The 21,944-nt window shown below is 36.9% G+C and overlaps 1 protein-coding gene across 1 annotated transcript in view; it reads right to left on the bottom strand.

Moving 5' to 3' along the window:
* LOC134802649 (uncharacterized) overlaps nt 1-21,944 on the bottom strand; it is a 73,580-nt gene that overhangs the window by 50,856 nt on the left and 780 nt on the right. Inside the window, exons 2-11 of the mRNA XM_063775285.1 lie at nt 20,711-20,826; nt 19,080-20,453; nt 18,866-18,975; nt 18,092-18,190; nt 17,754-17,834; nt 17,497-17,549; nt 16,298-16,429; nt 9,213-9,345; nt 6,180-6,346; nt 1,634-1,693 (exon numbers count right to left, since the gene is read on the bottom strand). Of these exons, the coding sequence (XP_063631355.1) occupies nt 1,634-1,693; nt 6,180-6,346; nt 9,213-9,345; nt 16,298-16,429; nt 17,497-17,549; nt 17,754-17,834; nt 18,092-18,190; nt 18,866-18,975; nt 19,080-20,453; nt 20,711-20,826 (2,325 nt within the window). The remainder of the gene's footprint in view (nt 1-1,633; nt 1,694-6,179; nt 6,347-9,212; nt 9,346-16,297; nt 16,430-17,496; nt 17,550-17,753; nt 17,835-18,091; nt 18,191-18,865; nt 18,976-19,079; nt 20,454-20,710; nt 20,827-21,944) is intronic.

A 21,944-nucleotide genomic window follows, 5' to 3' on the forward strand; every position in this document is an offset into this window, starting at 1 on the left:
TCATCCGATGTCCAGACCCCCCCCCCCCCCTAATTTGAAATGACGTAATTTATGAATAGCCCCATTACCGGAATTTGAACCCGCCTAACCTGACCGACTGTGCTATGAACTGGATCGGGATATCGGGAAACGGGTCTAATTTAACTTCCAAGATTTGCCCCAAAAAACAACAACAAAAAACACGGCAAGTTAAATAGAATCAGACCAAGCTAAGTTGGCAGCGATTTTGATAGCACAGGCTGAGTACCTAAGTGTAATTTAAATGTCAAACTTATATGAAATTATGACGTTTAACTTAACGCTTGCACAGGCTGAGCTATAAAAATTCCTGCCAACTTAGCTTGGTCAGACATTAAAAGCTTGTAGAAAGTAAAAATATTCACTCCTACAAACTGCAATAATTAGTTTCTTTTTTGATAGGCACAGAAAATCGGTGGTTAGTAAAAATGTTGCATAATGCTGTCCAACTGGCCGGCTTCATAAGCGGCGATTTATTTACCGTTCGCGCCAGGCTCGAGACCCATAAGCTGAGTCATACGTTTTAGCTAAAAACGGTTTATATGGTGGCCTGGCGTATTGTGTACGCTCGGCGGTTCGTGGCCATGAATGGGTTAACATGAAACCCTTACAAAAAAGCTAGTAAAATACTTTTCTTTTCTACTCGCTCACTTCACTAATTCACTCGCTTCACTATGTACATACGTCACGGACTTTAATTGTTGAGACATTTAGGGTTCACTTTACATTGGCCATTTCATACCGTAAGTATTGACAACCAAATTAGCTTGAACCCTAAATGGATCAACAATAGGGTTTTGACTACTATTTAATAAAATCAGTTTCTTTTTTCGAACTGTCAAAACGATTTTATACTATGGCATTTATATGAAACACTATCATTTGACGTCACGATCAAATTACCTACTCTTTATAGTTTTATACGGGTTTTAAAATAGAAATTGTGTCTAAAAATAACTGCTGTCTACGTTTCTCTATTAATCTTCTGGTGCTTTAATTCTTGCATGGTGTAAAATAATTTATTTTAAATACAGTCAAATTGCAACGTGGGTAGACCCTCCACAAGGTGGACTGACGACCTGGTAAAGGTCGCGGGAGTCCGCTGGATGCGGGTGGCGCAAGACCGGTCATTGTGGCACTCTTTGGGGGAGGCCTATGTCCAGCAGTGGACGTCCTCTGGCTGATATGATGATTATGATGGTGATCACAGTCAAATTATTAAATGTGACCGCACAGGTCACGCACGTCCGTGGAACTGACTGACAATCTGTCTATTGACAGATGGATTCTATAGGTACATATTATATTCTACCTCGATTACTGGGGACCAAAGTACAGTTTTCACTGTACAATCAGCAGCAGAAGTTGCTAAGCGGGCGAGGTGTTCAAAATGATCTTGACGCGACTTTATTGTTAACCCCTTAATATTTGTTTGAATTTGAACTTTAATAGCTGTCAATAGAGTTGAATATCATATCCGCCATATATGGCTACGTATGCGGTAAGGGGTTAAGAGAATAAGAGCGTGTCAAGGTAATTTTGAACACCTCGCCCGCATAGCAACTTCTCCTGCTGACTGTACTTATAGTTTAAGGATACTTAATTTCATACTTACGGGTACAAGTAAATCGTTGTCAACAGAGTCCGTGCCTTGTCTCGGTCTGCCTTGTGGCCTCTGTAAAAAATAAGGCCATTTTTAGGGTTCCGTACCCAAAGGGTAAAAACGGGATTAGTAATAAGACTAAGCTGTTCAGTCACCAGGCTGTATCTCATGAACCGTGATAGCTTAGACAGTAGATGATGTATTTCTTTTGCCGCTATAAGAACAAATACTAAAAAGTACGGAACCCTCGGTGGGCGAGTCCAACTCGCACTTTTCCGGTTTTTTTATGTTTTGGGACATGTACCGAGAAACAGGAAAATTTCACCATTTCATTTCATTTAAAAATATATTGAGGGTAGGTATAACTTTACTTCTAACCATCTACCTCCATTTTATTACCTATATCCAAAATGCGAAACGCATTAAATTTCTTTCTTTATCCTAATATAATTATACAACTTGTACGTAAAATACTTGGTTGTTTGTTCCTAATGGGAAATTTGCTTAGAATATTTAGTAACTGGAGACGCCTTGGCTGTCATTTTCTGTACAAAACAGTCTGCCGATTTTTGCGGGGGAGGGGCACGTGAGATGTATGGCTATTTGTACATAGGGTTGCCATATGGAAGAATTAAATGTCCTGATAAAAATCCTGACATCACCCTAAAAATCCGGGCAATTCTTGTAACAGAGATTTGGCGTAGCTTGAACGACGCCCCGGCGGCGCGCGTAAACTTTTTAATATATATATCACGTAAACATTTTTTTTATAAGGTCATTCCTAAAAATCCGGACACTTGCCAAGTCAGGCCGCAATCCGGACAAAGGGTCAAAAATCCGGACATTTCCGGACAAATCCGGACGTATGGCAACCCTATTTGTACATGATTTGTAGGTAACGCATTTGTCATGTCAGATACATAGTCTAATAAAACATGATCTTCTCTTCCCAGAGTGACACAAGCCTACGTCACAATAGCTAGTTTGTTAGTGCACGACACCTTGCACTTTGTGACTATGCGCTGAAACTTGGCACAGTTGATTCTTAGCTGGTCATGAGCAGATACAGACCGGGAGACCTCGAGAGCCACGTCTCATTTAGTGGGGGGGAGGGGGGGAAGTTCGACGCCGCCGCGCTTCACTTGGAGCAACATTTCTCTAAAACTATACCTATTAGGGAATGTAATATATCATTTTCGGATAAATTAAGGATGAGGAATCTAGTTTTGGAACAAAAACAATGCACTTTCTAACAAAAAAAAAGCATAAATTAGAAAAGACTAAAAAACGTATTTATGATTTTTTCATAATTACCAATTTTTTTTTAAAGTATAGCAGGAATCTGAAAACAAAAAATACAGTCGTAAAGCTACACTTATTACGTTTAAGAAAATATATAGTTTAATATACAAAACTGTTGATAAATGGGAGATAAAAAATAATATTAAGCGTGGGCCAGAGTGATCTCAATACATAATATTATGAATGTGGGAAAGTTACTTATAATTTGTTCTACAATCGTTTATTTTTTAATAATTTCGTAAATAACTCGTAAACGGTAGCCCACAGCAAAAAAATATATTTTACGTAAATAATCTGTTTAAGATTTCTTATAAAATAAGTGCTCCTTTTTTTCGCTAAGGTCAATATTAAAAAAAATATTGAAGGGAGAAAATAAATACTAAGGTCCTCTTTTTTAGTCATTCGTAAATAACTCGTAAAGGATGTCCAATAGCAAAAAATATTTTAACACAAGAATAATTAGCATAAAATTTCCTACAAAAAAGGTTATTCAAACTTTTTCGCTAGGATCAATATTTAAAAAGGGGACCTTAGAATTTATTTTCTCTCTTTAATATCGTTTTTAATATTGATCCTAGCGAAAAAGTTCGAATGACCTTTTTTGTAGGAAATTTTATGTAAATTATTCATGTACTAAAAATTGTTTTGCTATTGGCCTTCGTTTACGAGTTATTTACGAATGACTAAAAAAGGGGACCTAAGTATTTATTTTCTCCCTTCAATATTTTTTTTAATATTGATGGTACCGAAAAACAGTAGTACTTATTTTATAAGAAATCTGAAACAGATTATTTACGTAAAAGATATTTTTTTGCTGTGGGCTACCGTTTACGAGTTATTTACGAAAAACAAGAAAAATAAACGATTGTAGAACAAATTATAAGTAACTTTCCCACATTCATCATATTTTGTATTGAGATCACTCTGACCCACGCTTAATATTATTTTTTATCTCCCATTTATCAACAGTTTTGTATATTAAACTATATATTTTCTTAAACGTAATAAGTGTAGCTTTACGACTATATTTTTTGTTTTCAGATTCCTGCTATACTTTAAAAAAAAATTGGTAATTATGAAAAAATCAAAAATACGTTTTTTAGTCTTTTCTACTTTATGCTTTTTTTTTGTTAGAAAGTGCATTGTTTTTGTTCCAAAACTAGATTCCTCATCCTTAATTTATCCGAAAATGATATATTACATTCCCTAATAGGTATAGTTTTAGAGAAATGTTGCTCCAAGTGAAGCGCGGCGGCGTCGAACTTCCCCCCTCCCCCCCACTAAATGAGACGTGGCTCTCGAGGTCTCCCGGTCTGTATCTGCTCAAGACCAGCTAAGAATCAACTGTGCCAAGTTTCAGCGCATAGTCTCAAAGTGCAAGGTCCCCATACAACGGTGTGCAGTAACAAAGCAGCTACAATAACATTGCCACTTTATATAGCGCTATTGCATATTATTATATAGCGCTGTCGTATGCTGACGTAGGCTTGTGTCAGTCACGTGGTCGGAAGAGAGTACCAGGCGGAGTATATTATTATACCATGGTCAGATAAACGTCAGTCCATACACAGTTTGCACAATTGTGCAAGGTTTTCGGCAGAGGGGTAAGCTCTTATAAAGGCGACTCCGGTTATTATATGCTCTAAGGAAATATGGGAATTTTACAAAATGGCGGAGCTATATACTAATTCAGTTTTAAGTTATGCTCGCGAGGTCTACAGCTCACAGAGCCACTGTATTTAGTAGAGATGGGCCGAATATGGACTTTGCCGAATACGAATATTCGGTTCAGATCGTACCGAATAATAATCGGTTGGGCTAAAACTGCCTAAAACGCTGAAAACAAGTTCATACAGGTCTGCGATCTGCACTCCTCGTGTTTTTGACCTTTCCCCTCTTGACCAGCCGGAACCGTCTCATGCCTGACCGAGCAGTGCACCCGCGCCAGCTAGCGGGCGCCATTAAAAACGAATTTATTTATTCGGTATATATTCTACACTGAGCCCAATACTCTTCAATACTACTATGGATTACTTGACGAAACACTGTCAAAAGCCGCTACCGTGGAACCTACTTTATGCAGATGATGTGGTTTTAATTTCGGACAACGTCGACCACCTACAACAAGACCTAAATACCTGGGTAGAAGCGCTTGAAGCCAATGGTTTGAAGATAAGTAGGAAGAAAACCGAACATATGTCCTGTATCTTTGACGGTTTAACAGACCCTAAAACTATCAACATCTCGATAGGAGACACGCCAATACCCAGAGTGTCGGAATTTAAATATTTAGGTTCGATAGTGTCCAACGACGGCAAAATTGATAGGGATATTACTCACCGGACCACTACGGGCTGGATGAAATGGAGACAGCTCACAGGAGTCATGTGCGATAAGAAAATGCCGCTCAAGACCAAAGGAATACTGTACAAAACAGCAATAAGACCCGCGGTTTTGTACGGATCGGAGTGCTGGGCTACAAACAAAAGTCACCTTAATAAGCTACACACTACCGAAATGCGTATGCTACGATGGTCAGCTGGCGTCACACTCCTAGATAGGATCCGGAATGAGTACATTAGGGGAAGTTTTGGAGTCGCGCCAATAATCGACAAAGCCAAAGAAAAACGCCTTAGATGGTACGGGCACGTCCAAAGACGCGAAGAAGACCACCCGGTAAAACTGGCCTTGAACCTGCCTGTAACCCAGCCACGCGGCCATGGAAGACCACCCTCCACTTGGCTGACGACGGTCGAGAAAGACCTCAAAGAAGCTCAAATCGACACCAACGCCGCACGGAATCGTGCTCAGTGGAGGATGCGGACGAGGAGGGCCGACCCCAAGTAAATGGGACTACCGGTCTAGGGGAAAGAAGAAGAAGATATATTCGACAGTTCGAACCGAATTATTCGGCCGAATACGAACATTGAAAAATATGCCGAATACCTAATAATTACCGAATATTCGGCCCATCTCTAGTATTTAGTCTGATGATTAGGTCAAATGGCACACTCTTTCCGGTTTTTGCCGATTCCAAACTCGTGCAACGTACCTTTACACTAAGCTTAGAATAAATTTAAAAGTGGAAAAATTACATGGATGAATTAAAATTAGATGGCAGAGCGCTGGAGTATCGATCCAGAGGCCGTGAGTTCAAGTCTCAACCAAGACAGTAATTTTTCCACTTTTAAATTTATTCTAAGCTCAGTAGCATCGTTAGCAGACTACGTTTCTGCTAGTTAAAAATTAAAATTACCTTTACACTGTCCTTCTGAGAGGCCAAAGTGACACTTTCGTCCTTGCCCGAGCACCTCCGTTTCCGGGCTCGCTTTTTGCATTTATGTGTAGCAATATCCACCATAATTTGACTGCGAGAGTAAAGTTTGTTTAAAATATTATAAATTATAGTTTCGTAGGTAGGTACTTAAAAACAGCGTAGATAAGCATGTACTGGGTGGCTAAAAAATAAGTGCATTCCCGTTGCCAGCAACTTTTACTATGGGACCAACCCCGAAATCGCGAAAAAACAATTTACCAGCTCATAGAAAATAATGCCAGACCAGCCAAAATGTATGAAACAGCCATATCTTTTTTCGCGATTTGGAGATTGGCCCCATAGTCAAAGTTGCTCAGTATACTCCCAAAATATCCCTGGCAACGGGAATGCACTTATTTTTTAGCCACCCTGTATAGGTAAAAAATCAAAGTAAATTTTTATGAAAAAAGACGACGTTTACTCTATATATTATAAATTATAATACTACTTATAAACATAATATCTATACCTATGTATGTCTTGTCTACAGCCTACAGGTGATTTCTAACTCAAATCTAGACTACTTCTTGCGAAATATCAAATCCAAACCACAGATGACATTATAAGTTACATAAATAAATCTATTAATTAATTAAAACTTAGTCGCTGCCACGTCGGTGAAGCCTCTTGCACAGTTAGCTTAAATCGGATTTTACAGTACATGTGGTACTTTACCGCCCTAGTGCGGTAATTAGCACTTTACGTACCTATGTCGAAAATTTAAAAGGCCATATGTAAAACATGGCACGATACACGTGCGAATAGGCATTTTCCTACTTTTCGCACTAGTATATCGACATTTACTATTATTGATAAATAAATAAGTTTTTGGCATAAATTTCATTTTTGGTACAAGCTTTAATTCATAATTCATAATTCATTTATTGCATTTATAATCACGTGTTACATAATGTCTTACAAAGGGCATTTTACAGCTAGTGTTCACATGAACCCTGTTAGGGTACATAGCAATGTAAGTACTTAACTAAAACTTAATACTAATACTAAAGTAAATTTAACCTAATTTTTATATGGCATGCAACATAACACGATTTAGTAGTGGAAAATTATTAAGAAATTTAAAATTATTAAAAATATTTTTCATTTTGACTAGTTTACAAGGTAATTTGTTAAATTTAACATCGACAATAAAATAAATTAATTCTATTTATGTATAAGTATATAATTATTAAAAAAATCATTTATATTGTATAATTAATAATAATTGTTATTTTATTTATTCATTGCTTATCATTATCAATTGAGTGTAAAAGAAAATATGATATACATTTTGTTAACATTTACATTTATATGTTCCTATATTTTTTAGTTCGATAAGGTTGTATCATTTAAAAATTCCTCAATAGAGTAATAGCACCTTTTAATTAACAGATCTTTAAGTTTTCGTTTGAACAATTCATCTTTGGTTTCGTATTTTATTACTTCTGGTATTTTATTCGCTATTAGTATACATCGGTAATACGGACCATTTCTGAACATTGCTAATGTTGAAGTTGGTAATTCTAGCTGGTTTAATTTATTTCGTCTCTGTGATTTTATTACTTTTTGTTTAAATAAATTCATGTTCTTCCTAACAAATAGAGCTGCTTCTAGAATATAAATAGAGGGTAACGTAAGGATTTCAAGTTTAATGAAATGTGGAATACAGCTATCTGGTACCCGAGTATTTGATAGAATGCGGATGCATTTATTTTGTAATATGAGTAACTGGTGTACATCAGTGCTGGCTCCCCATAATATTACACCGTATTGGAGCCATGCATGGGCGAAGGCAAAATAGGCTGATAACGCGGTTTTCTGATTTGTATTGACCTTGAGCACACTTAGTGCATATGTCGTAGTCAGATCGTATAATCCGCCGTATTACATTACGGCTAGCCGTTATCAAAAACAGGGGCATTTTGAAATGCGGCGGTTCGACGATTAGCCGGATTGTCATTGCGATACGTTCTTCAATAAGGCGGCCAACGTTTAGCCGCATCGTACTACTATTTTAGATTGTAGAGTGACCAGTTCTTTCGGTCGCCTACGTAACCGGAGTTTGACAATGTTTGCAATTTAATTTATTTTTACCATGGTCCCACCGCACTACATGTGTTTATTTTCCAAAACATTTCCTTCGCAACTTAAATAGACGGAGCCCCGCAAGCGGGGCTCCTATTTCTGGGCGGTTTGCCCTTCGGGCATCTGAATCTACCTAACGAACCTAACCTACTTACCTACCTACGCTTTTTTCCCCAAAGTGTAATGTTTTCACGGACGTCTCACTAAATCAATAGGTAGGTAGGTTAGGTTCGTTAGGTAGCTTCAGATGCCCGAAGGGCAAACCGCTCAGAAATAGGAGCCCCGCGAAGCGGGGCTCCGTCTAGTTAAGTTGCGAAAGAAATGTTTTTTGAAAAGAAACAGTCCGACGAACTCCAGATTTGATGGACACCCCAGCGTTTGTCAGGCAGCGCCACGGGTGTTAAAAATGGGAACTAAAAACTGTCAAAGCGGCGGCTAATGACTCGCTGTATTACATTACGGCTAGCCGTGTTGAAGAACGTATGGCGCCGAATACATTCCGGCGGATTCTCATTCAGCCGCATTCAATCCGGCTAATCGTTAAACCGCCGCATTTCAAAACGCCCCTGTTTTTGAAAACGGCTAGCCGTAATGTAATACGGCGGATTATACGATCCGACTGCGACACATATATAAAGCTACTCAATTTACTTTTGATGGATTGAATATGATATTTCCAATTTATACTTGAATCAATTGTTATTCCTAATAATTTAAATTCAGTTACTTCTTCAATAATTGTATTATTTATCTGTAATGTCATTTCTAATGCGGCTTTCTGTGTGGGTTTAAATTGTATTATTTTAGTTTTGCTTATATTTATTTCTAAATTATGGTTTACTAGCCATTCGCAAACTGTTTTTGATACTTCTGACAAGCGCTCGTTACATTCCGTGCTACTATCACTACTTATGAGTATGGAGACGTCGTCAGCAAACATCACGCATTTAGTGTTTATGTTTAGTATTTTGGGCAAGTCGTTTATATAAGCAAGGAATAGGAGACAACCAGTTACACTTCCCTGGGGGATTGAACATGTTATATGTCGCATTTTTGAGGTTACGGTTTTAGTCTCTCCCGAGTTTTTATAGTACCAGTTGATTTGTACACACTGCTGCCGGTTTTGTAGATATGTTCGAAACCATCTATATGCGTTACCTCTGATCCCCATGCCATATAATTTTCGCAACAGAATATCATGTGATACGCGGTCATAGGCATATCCAGAAGTAATCCAATGGCGTAGTTTTTGTTATTTATGTGACTAAGAATTTCTTGAATATAGTGGTAAACGGCTAATACGGTGGAGTGTTTTTTTCTGAAACCAAACTGGTTTTTATCTAATATCCCATATTTTTCAAAGAAATTATACACGCGGTTTACCATAGCTTTTTCAAATAACTTTGAAATGGTGGGCAGAAGTGCAATTGGGCGGTATTGACTTGGCTCAGTTTCCATACCTCGCGGTTTTAGTATGGGTTTAATTATTGCCCATTTTAACAAGTCAGGGAAAACGCCATCGGTTAAAGACTGGTTTATTAGTAGGCGTAAAGGCAGTACTAATTCATTTGAGCATAATTTAATTAAAACCGCAGGAATTGTGAAATGTAATATGGGCACCTTACTATAAAAGTCACATTGACAGCATAGAAAAAGTGCAAAAGCAATTTCTTAATATCCTTAGCTACAGGCTCCAGCTTGGTCGCAGTCTCAGATCTTATGCCAGCAGGCTCAAGCACTTTAATATGCCATCGCTTACAAGTCGTAGGAAATGCAGCGAACTACTAATACTTTACAAAATTATACACTCCCAAATTGACTGTCCCTCTCTTCTTTCTCTTCTCAATTTTATCACACGTTACAAATCTCGCAACCCCTCGCTCAAAATATTTCAACTACAGATTTATAAAAACAACACCTCATACTACAATCCAGTGACAAGAATGTGTCGATTATACAACGAAACCGTGGCCGAGAATCCTTCCATAGACATATTCGAACGCAGCTTAGCCACTTTTAAAAATAAAATACTTAAGACTTTCTGTACATAAGCTGCGCTCGCACTCATCTTATTAGTCTAGTTTTAAAATGTTTAAATATTTTATCTTGTTTAGTTTTAGACCTAGTTTAATTAGTCTTATCTTGTTTAGTTTTTAGACCTAGTATAATTAATTAGATAACTCAAGCAATGTGTAAATCTTACTACCATTTATATAATTTTTCTTGACATCTCATCCCTCTAGCATTATATTCTAACTGAATGTTCATATCCTTCCGTGCACACATGTTTGGAGTTATAGTCCAGATCTGAACTGTTAGCTTATTAATGAAATTCCTGTAAATGTCTGTAACTTGTTTTGTGAGCCAAATAAATAAAATAAAATAAAAATAAAAATTTCATCCGTACCAAAACTCATTTTATTTTTCATTTGACGGATAAGTGTATTAATTTCAAGCTCAGTAACTTCACTTATCATTATAGAGTTAATACTGGGGGTAATCACTGACTGGCCGGTCGCTTGCGTAGGTTACATATCAGAATACCGAAAGTTGATTTACCTAATGTCGAATCACCTATGCTCGATTCACCTATTTTTTTAAACACCTAATGGTTTATTAACCTAAGCTCATAACACCTAATGAACGAATTACCTAATGCACGTTTCACCTATAATTGTTTTACCTAAGCTCAGAATACCTATGGTCGATCTACCTAAACTTGATACACCTAATGCTTAAAATACCTAAAACCGATTTACCTAATACATGAAATACCTAAAGTTAATATACCTAATACACGAAACACCTAATTTTGATATACCTAATGCACAAATTACCTAAAGCTGACATACCGACTGCATGAATTACCTAAAGCTGTTACACCTAACGAACCAAACACCTAAAGTCGATATACCTAATGCACGGAATACCTAAAGTCGATATACCTAATCCACGTAATACCGAAAGTCGATATACCTAATGTCCGATATCCCTAAAGTTGATTTACCTATTGAACGAAATACCTAAAGTGAATATACCTAATGCACGTAACACATACAGTTTATATACCCATTAGGTAGAGCGGCCTGACTGTCGCTGAGTATATAGATATTCTTCCCTTGGGTTCGCCTAACTATATTCTCATGCACACAGGCAATTATAGCGAATGTCTCGGCTTGGAAGACAGTGGCGTAATTGCCCAATAATGGCCATGTTACAAAACTTACAGTAGGTATTTTCGTTCGTTAAAACATATACCAGCCTCAGGTATTTCGTGCATTAGGTATATCGACTTTAGGTGTTACGTGCATTAGGTATATTAGCTCTAGGTATTTCGTTCAATAGGTAAATCAACTTTAGGCATATCGTCCATTAGGTATATCGACTTTCGGTATAACATGCATTAGGTATATCGATTTTAGGTATTCCGTCCTTTAGGTATATCGACTTTAGGTATTTCGTTCGTTAGGTATAACAGTTTTAGGTATGTTATCCTTTAGGTAAATCAACTTTAGGTATATCGTTCATTAGGTATATCAGCTTTAGGTGGATCGTCCATTAGGTATGTCAGCTTTAGGTGTTTCATGCATTAGGTATAATAGCTTTAGGTAAAACGTGCGTTAGGTAAAATGTGCATTAGGTAAAACGTTAATTAGGTGTTTCATCCATTAGGTTAATTGAGATTAGGTATTATAAACTTAGGTCATTCAATATTTAGGTAAAATGATCGTTAGGTAATTTAAAAATAGGTGAATCGAGCATAGGTGATTCGACATTAGGTAAGTTAATTTTCGGTATTCTGATATGTAACCCTTGCGTATAAGTACAAGCGCGCGCGCTGCAGCCGTCCGTCGCCGTCGTATGCGATGGTTGTAGTGATGACTCACCCACTGACGCAAAGTGCTCATTTAGAGTATCGACTATTTGGTTGGGCGTTTCTAAAACAGTATCTCGAATTTTTAAAGACATATTCTTAATTTTTGATTTTCTTTGCCGGTTAGTGGTAGTTTTAATTATATTCCACATTGTTTTAATCTTGTTTTTTGATGACTGCATCTGTTTTATATAATTAAGTCTTTTAGATAAGGTTACGCATTTTTTCAAGATTTTGGTATATTTTGAGTAGTACACTATAAAACTCTTGTTTTTTGTATGGTTTCTAACAATTTTCAGGAATCTTTTGTTTTTACATGAAGTTTTGAGTCCCGGTGTTAACCATTGCTTATTATTGATTTTATTTTTAATCTGTATACGTTTAATTGGAATATTTCTTGTCAGTAGGTCTTGTAGTGTATTATGGAAATTTGTATAATTTGTATTTACATCATTTCCTGGTGTTATTATATTTAACCAGGATATAGTTTTGAGTTCTTCTTTAAATTTTTCCATGTTTACTTGGTTATAAATTCTTTTATAGATAAACTGTTTCTTTTTTTCTATTTGTTGCTCATTTGTTGGCTGTTTGAAGCTGTATGTTACGCTTTTGTGGTCAGAAATGCCGTAGTCCCTGATACATACCGAAAAGTCTATTTTATTTGTGAATACTAGATCTATACATGTCGATGATAAGTTATTTTCCCTTGTCGGCTCGTTGACTGTTTGTCTAAAATTTTGAGTCAACATTTCTGTGAGGAGTGTTTGGGAATGTAGTGAATTCTGCATAACATTAATATTAAAATCTCCTCCAATTATTATATGCATTTTTTGTTGCTTAAATTTAATTTTACATAGGATTTTTCTTAGTGTTTCCAAAAAGGTATTTATATCTCTATCTGGCCTATATATATTAATAACAAAAAGATTAAGCTCGGGTATTTCAACCGCACAACATTCCACGATAGATTCAGTAGATAATTCAGCAATATCTGTACGCTCGATATATTCTAGGTCTTCTTGTATCAGAATCGCCACACCCCCTCCAGGTCGCTCGCAACGATGATATGACGCTGCAAACTCGTAGCCGCTGATGTTTATGAGATTCTTTTGCGCTTCCGATATCCATGTTTCTGTTAAACATAGGACTTTATAGTCGCGGTTTGATAAAAATGATTCTAGTAAGTAAGTTTTGTTTTTGAGGCTTTGCATGTTTTGGAAAAATATATTAATTTCTAAAGTAGTTTGTAGGGAGTGTTGGTCCATGTGTTCGGTTATTGGCGAATTATTCACGAAAGGAATCTCGTTGTGATGTTGATGTGTCCATTTGTTTACTGTTGCCTTGTTCTGATTGTGCTGGTATGGTGCAGCTTTTGTTGACATTTGTAGCAGAAAGGTCTATTTGCGGTTCTATGTCGTCGGCTGGGGTGTACTCTTCGCCATTAATAAACAGTCGGTTGTTTCTAATTATCGCAAATTTCCCATTTCGACGTGCATCCATTAGATGTTTTTTAAGTAGTTTCCTATGTTGAAGTGCCTCTCTTGATAAGTATTCCGACACAGCATAACGACTATTTTGGAAGTTCATACGTCGCTCTGTTACGTACCTTGCCATTCGTTTATTTATGAGTTCAACTACAAGTGGGCGCTGGTAGCCAAATTTTCCAATCCTCCTGACCGATTCTATATATCCATTTATATCAATCATGAGAATATCAGCAAACATATTCGTTATTCTATAGCACAGATCATCTTGTGTTTCTCCGCGGTGCTCATCTAATCCAAAAAGTAATGGTTTTGATCGCTGACTGTACTTTTCTTACGACAGACAAATAATACTTATCGAGACAATTCTAAAAACCCCTAAAACAATTAGGTTGCGTTGTTTCATCACAGAGTTCCTATGGCCACCTCCTGTCTCCATCATCAGATCAGTTCGACAGTACCATATTATTGTATTGTCATCAGAACTACATACAGCTGCCAATTTCCTTGGAAGATGGTTAAATTAGTTACCTTAGATTTCATTACATAGTTACATCGAGCATACAGTCGACCTAATAAAAGCTTGTTAAAATGAGGTAATGCTGATGAAAATACAGGCGACGATTCGCTTTATATAGGTACTAGCTTTTGCCCGCGACTTCGTCTGCGTGGAATTAGTTCCAGCAGTTAGAGTAAGTACAGCGCCTGGATAAAATCTAATGGCAATAATTTTGATTGCTTACACCGATTAACAGGCAATTCATTAATTTTCTAATTTCCACCCCCTTTTTAGGGTTCCGTACCCAAAGGGTAAAAACGGGACCCTATTACTAAGACTCCGGTGTCCGTCCGTCCGTCTGTCACCAGGCTGTATCTCATGAACCGTGATAGCTAGGCAGTTGAAATTTTCACAGATGATGTATTTCTGTTGCCGCTATAACAACAAATACTAAAAAGTACGGAACCCTCGGTGGGCGAGTCCGACTCGCACTTATCCGGTTTTCACCCTCTTCAGGGATGACTTCCGATATAAAAACTATCCTATGTCCTTCCCCGGGGCTCAAACTATCTGTATGCCAAATTTAAACTAAATCCGTTCAGCGGTTTAAGCGTGAAGAAGTAACAGACAGACAGACACACTATCGCATTTATGATATATTAAGTATATGCAAAAAGAATAGATAGTATAGAGGGGTCCTGTCATTGTAAATTTTGTAGTCACTGTAAATTTACTGCCATCTATCGACACACGACTAAAACTCAAAATGAAAACGTATAAAGTTATCAAAAAATGTATATATATGGATAAAATGATTTTGTTATTTTTATATCATTTTGATCCATGTTCATTCACTGATATCTATGTGTTAAAATTGTTAAATATGAAACGGTGTTGTCACGCCATCTAGCCGAGGATAGGCTAAAGGTGTGTGCGCCATCTATTCGAGAATGACTTTTACTTGAATTCTGAGGCACGTTTTTTCCTTAGACTTTATTCGTCTTATACGAAGTTACATATGTCTTTGGTATATGGAAGTATGGATTGATGAGCTAGGTAATATCAGCTTATGAATGGAGACACGTTCTACCTGCATTTGGCACATTTTTGCGGCTTCTTGAACACTGCATCATTGCTTGTTTCATCACGCTAGAAAGCAGAGAGCGGATTTAAAACATAAACGCTGTAGGTAATAATAATTTACAGCACATCTTGTGCTACATTACGACACCGGGGCCCTATTTCACCAACGTGACAGGTCCGACAATTGTCGACATCACTGTTACTGACGTACATGCCGCCATAGGCTACGGTAACCGCTTACCATCAGACGGGCGGTGTGGTTGTTTGCCACCAACATGTTAATTTAAAAAAAACTCCACTATATCGCCAGTTAATAAGTATTTATTTTGCGAAGCTAATATGACAATTGTCACAAGAAATACGACAATTGTCACGAAATTCCGACACAGAACTCATTTGCTGTCAAGAATTACTGAAAGTTCTTTGAAATCTTGTGACAATTGACATCATTGTCATCATAAACATCGCAAGAGAAATACCTGTTTTTTGCCAATATAATAAAGTTTTTTTTAATAATACAATGATGGTGACAAACAGGAATACGGCCCGCCCGATGGTAAGCGATAACCGTAACCCATGGATGCCTGTGACGTCAGCAACTATGAGACTTGTCGAATTGTCGCACCTGTCACGTTGGTGAAATAGGGGCCAAATACATAATATGTATAAGCAAATTACATAACTACGTTAAAATTTTAAGGGCCATATGTACCTACTGTAAAACGTTATAAAAATACACGTGCGAATAAGTAATTCGCAACTCGTGTCGATTAAAAATTTCGGTCGTGTTTTAAAATTCGCCACACGTTGCGAACTTCCTACTTTTCACACTTGTATCGTAATGTAATATTACAGTAGGTACATTTGGTGTTACATTACGACACCAGGTGCTATATTACGCACATTACGTAAACTACGTCGAAAATTTAAAGGGCCATATGTACTGTAAAACGATACACGTGCGAATAGGTAATTTTTATTACCTATTCGCATATGTATCGTAAATAACTTATTGTCTATGCCAAAAACTTACACGCAGAAGGGAGTGTAGCTGTTCGGCCGGCGTGTCGTCAGTATGCACGATCCATATCGCTTCTTCGTCGCTGGTATCTAATGCTTCCTGCTTTATTTCTAACTTGATTTCCATTTTGCATTCCTGCTTATCCTAAAATTAATAGACACTGTGAAATAACTGTTGGGCTGTTGGCACAGGAAACTATTTTTCACCAGACCAGCTCGTAGAGGCGTCAAAAATATAAATATTACGCGGAACTCTGCGTAGGGGGCGCTACTACCACAATCCATCACAATCTGAAGGTCTAGCGCGAAACAAGAAAAACGAAATTTCGTTATCTAACCTCTCTATCTCTCTTGCATATTCGAACGATAAAGAGGCAGATAACTAGATTTCGATTTTCGCGTTTCCCGGTAGGCCCTTGTTAACAAACCGCCTTGATGCATCAATGTCTGTGAAAACTTGTCAAAAAACAGTTTAAGGTACAGTACGTATAAGTTACTCTATGGTTTACTAGCTAGCTTATAGTTCGTTTTTTTAGCATTAGAAATAAGGTAAACAATCTTGACGTGTCTTTTAATTGAAAAACACATTTTAAAAATAAGTTACTATACGGCAAATATATACCAATTATGAATCTAATACGATCTTTTATATTCTTCTGCTTTCATAAGTAATAGTTATTGATTTATAAAAAGCGTTTTTCGATTAAAAGACATGTCAAGATCGCTTACCTTCTTACAAGTTCTTTCTAATGCTAAAAAAAACGAACTATAGTGCTGCACTCTGGCGGCAGAACATTCCAGTAATACCCCCTATTGATAAGAAAGTTGAATTTTATCTACAGGAGTGGCAAACTAATTTGATGCAAATTTTGAGTTGTTTTCTCATGAAGACAGGTGGAATTAACTTTTAAGTAATGGTTTTTAATGATAATTAAAAAAAAAGGATTTTTGCAACAGCTGGGGTTTCACATTTGAGTTGTTGACCATTTACAAGTCGTAGTTTGTAGGGACAAATGTAGGTCCTCCCAGCAAACGCTTATTCTAGAAGCTCTGGCAACCTTACTCAGCATTAGGAGTTTAAGTTTAACACTACATTTCTACACAGTACATAGTTAATAGTCTAACTTTCAAACGTGATAATGCAAAAACGAACAAATACACAATTTATTATTGAACTAAACAAAAATAACTTAAATAATTTATTTAACATACATTTTCAGGTTCCACTGATTTTGTAGGTTCTTCCTCTGACTTTACTGCATCATCTGAAAGAAAATATTATATTATATAACGCACTCGCAACTGTCCTAACACTAAATTTACACGTTACGAGTCGAGAACGCTTCCACTTAAGTGTTATGTGATACATTTGTAATTGTAACCTTCATGCTTTAAAATAAGGTTTATATTGACTTGCTTAGGCCTAAGGCAGAAGGGTCAAATTGACTAAAAGCCGTATAGTGTCAAACCTTTGTCACCCTCGTTATTTTTTTTATCGTTACTTCTAGTTCTTTTAGCCACTGGCGACTGCTCAGACGGTGTCTGCGATTCTAAAATAAAGTAACACAGTGTTGTAAATATATAATATTCTTGTAATTATACTACTAAATTTGTATTGTCAACTCTTTATTAGGTATTATAAGTATCAAAGCAAGAAAAAATATAATACATGCTACTAAAATACTGGGCTCAAGACAGAGCGGCTTGGAGAGCACTGGTGAAAAGTGTCCACATTCGTCACGTCCCTCAGCCATGAGGATACTACAAGAAAGAATACTAAAATAATGTTCAAGTGTAAGTCACTTACCAGCCTTTGCATCGTCGTTATTGCTTTCTGCTGGAGACTTCTTAGGTTTATCGTGGGCTGCTTTAAGATGGCCTTTGAGCCATTTAAAATTGGCGTATCCTAAAATGAAACATATTGCGGATATCCACTACGAAACAAGTAAAAGTAATTTCATCATTCACAAATAGCAGAATGTAAGACCAATTATAGAACCCTGTGGGACTCCCGAACTAATCATCACTTTCTTTGACCTGGTGTCACCCACAATTGATCTTAGGCCGATAAATTGTTTCGTTTGATAAATTCTAATATCTTGAAAACATGGCCTCTAAATCCTCTAATGTCGAAGGGCACGAGTTTTTTTAATAAAATCCTATGATCTACCACGTCACAAGCTGCACTTAGATCCAAAAAGATTCAGAATACTTTATGTTGGTATCTTACCGTAAAAATGTAATCAACTCTGCGAACTACTTTTGCGTGATATGATAAGGATGATGATGACTTGTTGATTGGTGGAGAAGACCTGTTTTTTTATCTGGTATCCTTCGTGCATTTAGTAACTGGAGACGCCTTGGCTGTCATTTTCTGTACAAATCAGTCTGCCTATTTTTGCGGGGGAGGGGCACGTCAAATGTATGATTATTGGTACGTGATTTGTACGTAACGTACAAATAGAGATGTCAGATAAACGTCAGTCCATACAAAGTTTGCACAATTGTGCAAGGTTTTCGGCAGAGGGATAAGCTCTTAAAGGCGACTCCGGTTATTCAATGCTCTAAGCTGGTATGTTACCGTAGAAACACAAAGGGCACGGGTACACCTCGCCATCTTCCGTCACGTGTTTGTGAACGTCACCATGCTCCATCAACTCAGCGAACTCTGCAAAGACGCGCTCGCAAAACCTAAAACCAAAAAGCTCAGATATGTGGGAAGGCAACAGGCGAAATTCCAAAAAATCCTCGATATACCGAGAGACAGTGGGCATCAGTCCATATAGACAACTTACCTGCATTTTAGTTCACTAGTATCATTATTGTCACTCTGATACATCCCTAAAAACTCCTTTACTTCCTCATCCGCTTCCTCTAAATTGTCTATGACATCGTCTATTTCCGGTCCCTCAATTATTTCAACATCACTAGAGTTGCCATCTTTAAAAAGATATGATTCTGAATTTGATTCTTTCGCATCATTAGATATGATTTCTCCATTCGAATCGATTTCAACTTTGACAAAATCAGTTTGTTTCACTTGATTACCTTTTAAGATTTCTGTTTCTATCTTGTCTATTATAGCTGTTGCTTCACCAATGTTCACGAAACTGCTTTTTATATTTTTAAAGTCTATGGAATTTGTTTTCTGAAATATATATTGCTGGTTGTTCCTAATTACCAAATATTCGTCTGGATTTAAATTTTTGCTGGGACTTTTTAATCTAGATGGTTTAAAATTATTGTCTAAGCATTGTTCACAGATAATTTTCAATTGGGTGGATAATTTCTTTTGCGGAGATGATCTGTGTAGTTTCTGATCTTCATTGTCAAATAAATAAAGCTTATCCATATTGTTATTGACAAATTTCTCACAGATGAAACAGTTTTGGCTCTCATTTTGACCTATTAAAGTACCATCAACATCTATATACGGCATTGTTTTAGCATTCGCAGTCTTATTAATAGGGCGGGAAGGGTCAGTTTTGCGTCTCCTCTTATCACTGAAGCTTTGGCTCTCATAAGGTACTACCGGAGTATCTTTGAACATATTTAAAACTTCATCTCGTGTTATGAAATCATTTTTATTATAAATGTTGTCCTCATATTTATTATAGTTGTCACTAATAAGACTTCTCGGAGACTTATTTCTAGTTGTAACTGGATTAAGCGGCGTAAAAGTTTTGTCAATACTAGATTCCACGAATTTATGGAATTGAGCTGCAAATCCCGAGGCATTATTGTTAACCATTTTAAAAGGTATGCTGTTTATGAAAGGTTTCTTTGGGCTTGAAGCACTTGGCCATTTAGACACAGGGCTAGCGACTATATTGATCATTTTCGTGCTAATTTCGTTTGATGGTTCAGCATCATCTACATAATCATCAACATATTTAACAAATGGTATTTTTTCTGCTACAAAATCAAAAGGTGGATCCTCATTGTCAAAATGGATCTGTGAAGCTTTGATTTGTGTTCCATCGCCTAGGACATATTCTAAGCCATCATTGGCATCACTTGGTTCTAACATTTGATCAAATGTTGGTCCCATAGGGTACTCTAGGAGGCCATTTTCAGAATTTAGCAGGAATTGGTAAATGTTGTCGGTTAAGGCCACTGGCTTGTTTCTGGTTAATGAATTTAGGTCTACTTCATAACCAAGTAATGCACTGGAATTAAAAGTAATCTTAGTTTAATTAAAATGTGATGAATTATTATAAGGACTGATAGCGCAAGATGCATAGGTTCTCTGAGCTCCTTTAGGATGCAACCAGGAAAATAGTATGATGAAGTGGTGAATTGCGTTATTATTGTCATGCAATCGTTTAAAGGGGCCCACGGAGCTGTCAAATTTTGCGTTTAACTGACAGGCTGATATCGTCCCGCGAACTGGTAATCAGTGGGCCCCTTAAAGTTTTATACTAACTTGGCCTTTATCAGGAAGGAGTGGAAGTCATCGTTAGGTTCAATGTTGAGCGACACCTCCTCACCGGCCACATTCTCTAAACAGAGCATCAGTGGAGGCTGCTCCTCCATCATCGTCTGCCAATTACAAAATATTACATTAAAACACAAGTGTTATTACATAATTTACTTAGCTGCCCTTATGTTTGTTAAAAAAAGTAAGATGTGTAAAGTTAGTACATATTAAAACTAATGTAGATGGCGCTGCACTTGACAACCTAGTTACAGCAGATTTAGCATATGACAACTCCATGGATTCTATAACCACAGTAAGCACCCAAAAGTCCCAACCTTACCTATAACAATAGTAGGTGTAAAGGTGTTAAAGGTAATTTTCATGACAATGCAATAATTATTAGCTAACATGGAGCTGACCTAATAATGCAATCAGGGGCCTATTGCATAATAAAATACAAAGTCACATACAAAATCACTAATAGTATTAGCTTATATTTTATTATGCAATAGGCCCCAGTCCCAGGCATATCCAAAGAAAAAGCAAACCATTTGGGTTCATTGGAAGTATCATGATGAATTTGCTCAAAGACAAATTTCATCTCGTCCTATGCAACAAAATGTAAGTATATAACCCTTCAAGTGGCAGGCCGCCGGCTCGTGGTAAATTAATTAAATTTAAAATTTGACTAATTAATATAAAGTTTAATTTCCAACTACTGAAAAGTGTCATTGCCACTTGAAGGGTTAAGTAAAAATATCCCGTTCACTAAAGTTAGTGCTAGAGGTTTAGTGATGTGATATTTGTATAAATAAAAACTGTTTGATAATACTCCTCAATTAAGACGAAACAGGAGCTGAGTTTTAAATATTTTAGGTAAATATACCCGTCTCGCTAACGGAAGCGTCACCTAAAAGTAGTGCGATAAGGACAAGGCGAAAAATCCTGCGTAAAAATCTCAAAAATCGAGGTTTCGTACTCCTCTGTTTCCTCCTCCAAAACTTAACCAATTGTAACCAAATTTGGAAATCTAAATGATTATGAAATTATCTGTGTCGGACTGTTTTGCTTTTTTGGCTAATTGATATCAGTTTTGAATGCCACGCCTCTCATTGCGGCATAGTCAATTAGGCCATTTTGGCCATTTTTGAAGGGCTCTAGCGCCTTAAAAAACAAAAATATAAAAAAAAAAGCAAAACGGTCCGACACAGATATTGACAATATTAATCTGTGTTGAAAA

Source organism: Cydia splendana, chromosome 25 (genome assembly GCF_910591565.1).
Source record: "Cydia splendana chromosome 25, ilCydSple1.2, whole genome shotgun sequence".
In the NCBI taxonomy this organism is placed as follows: Eukaryota; Metazoa; Arthropoda; class Insecta; order Lepidoptera; family Tortricidae; genus Cydia; species Cydia splendana.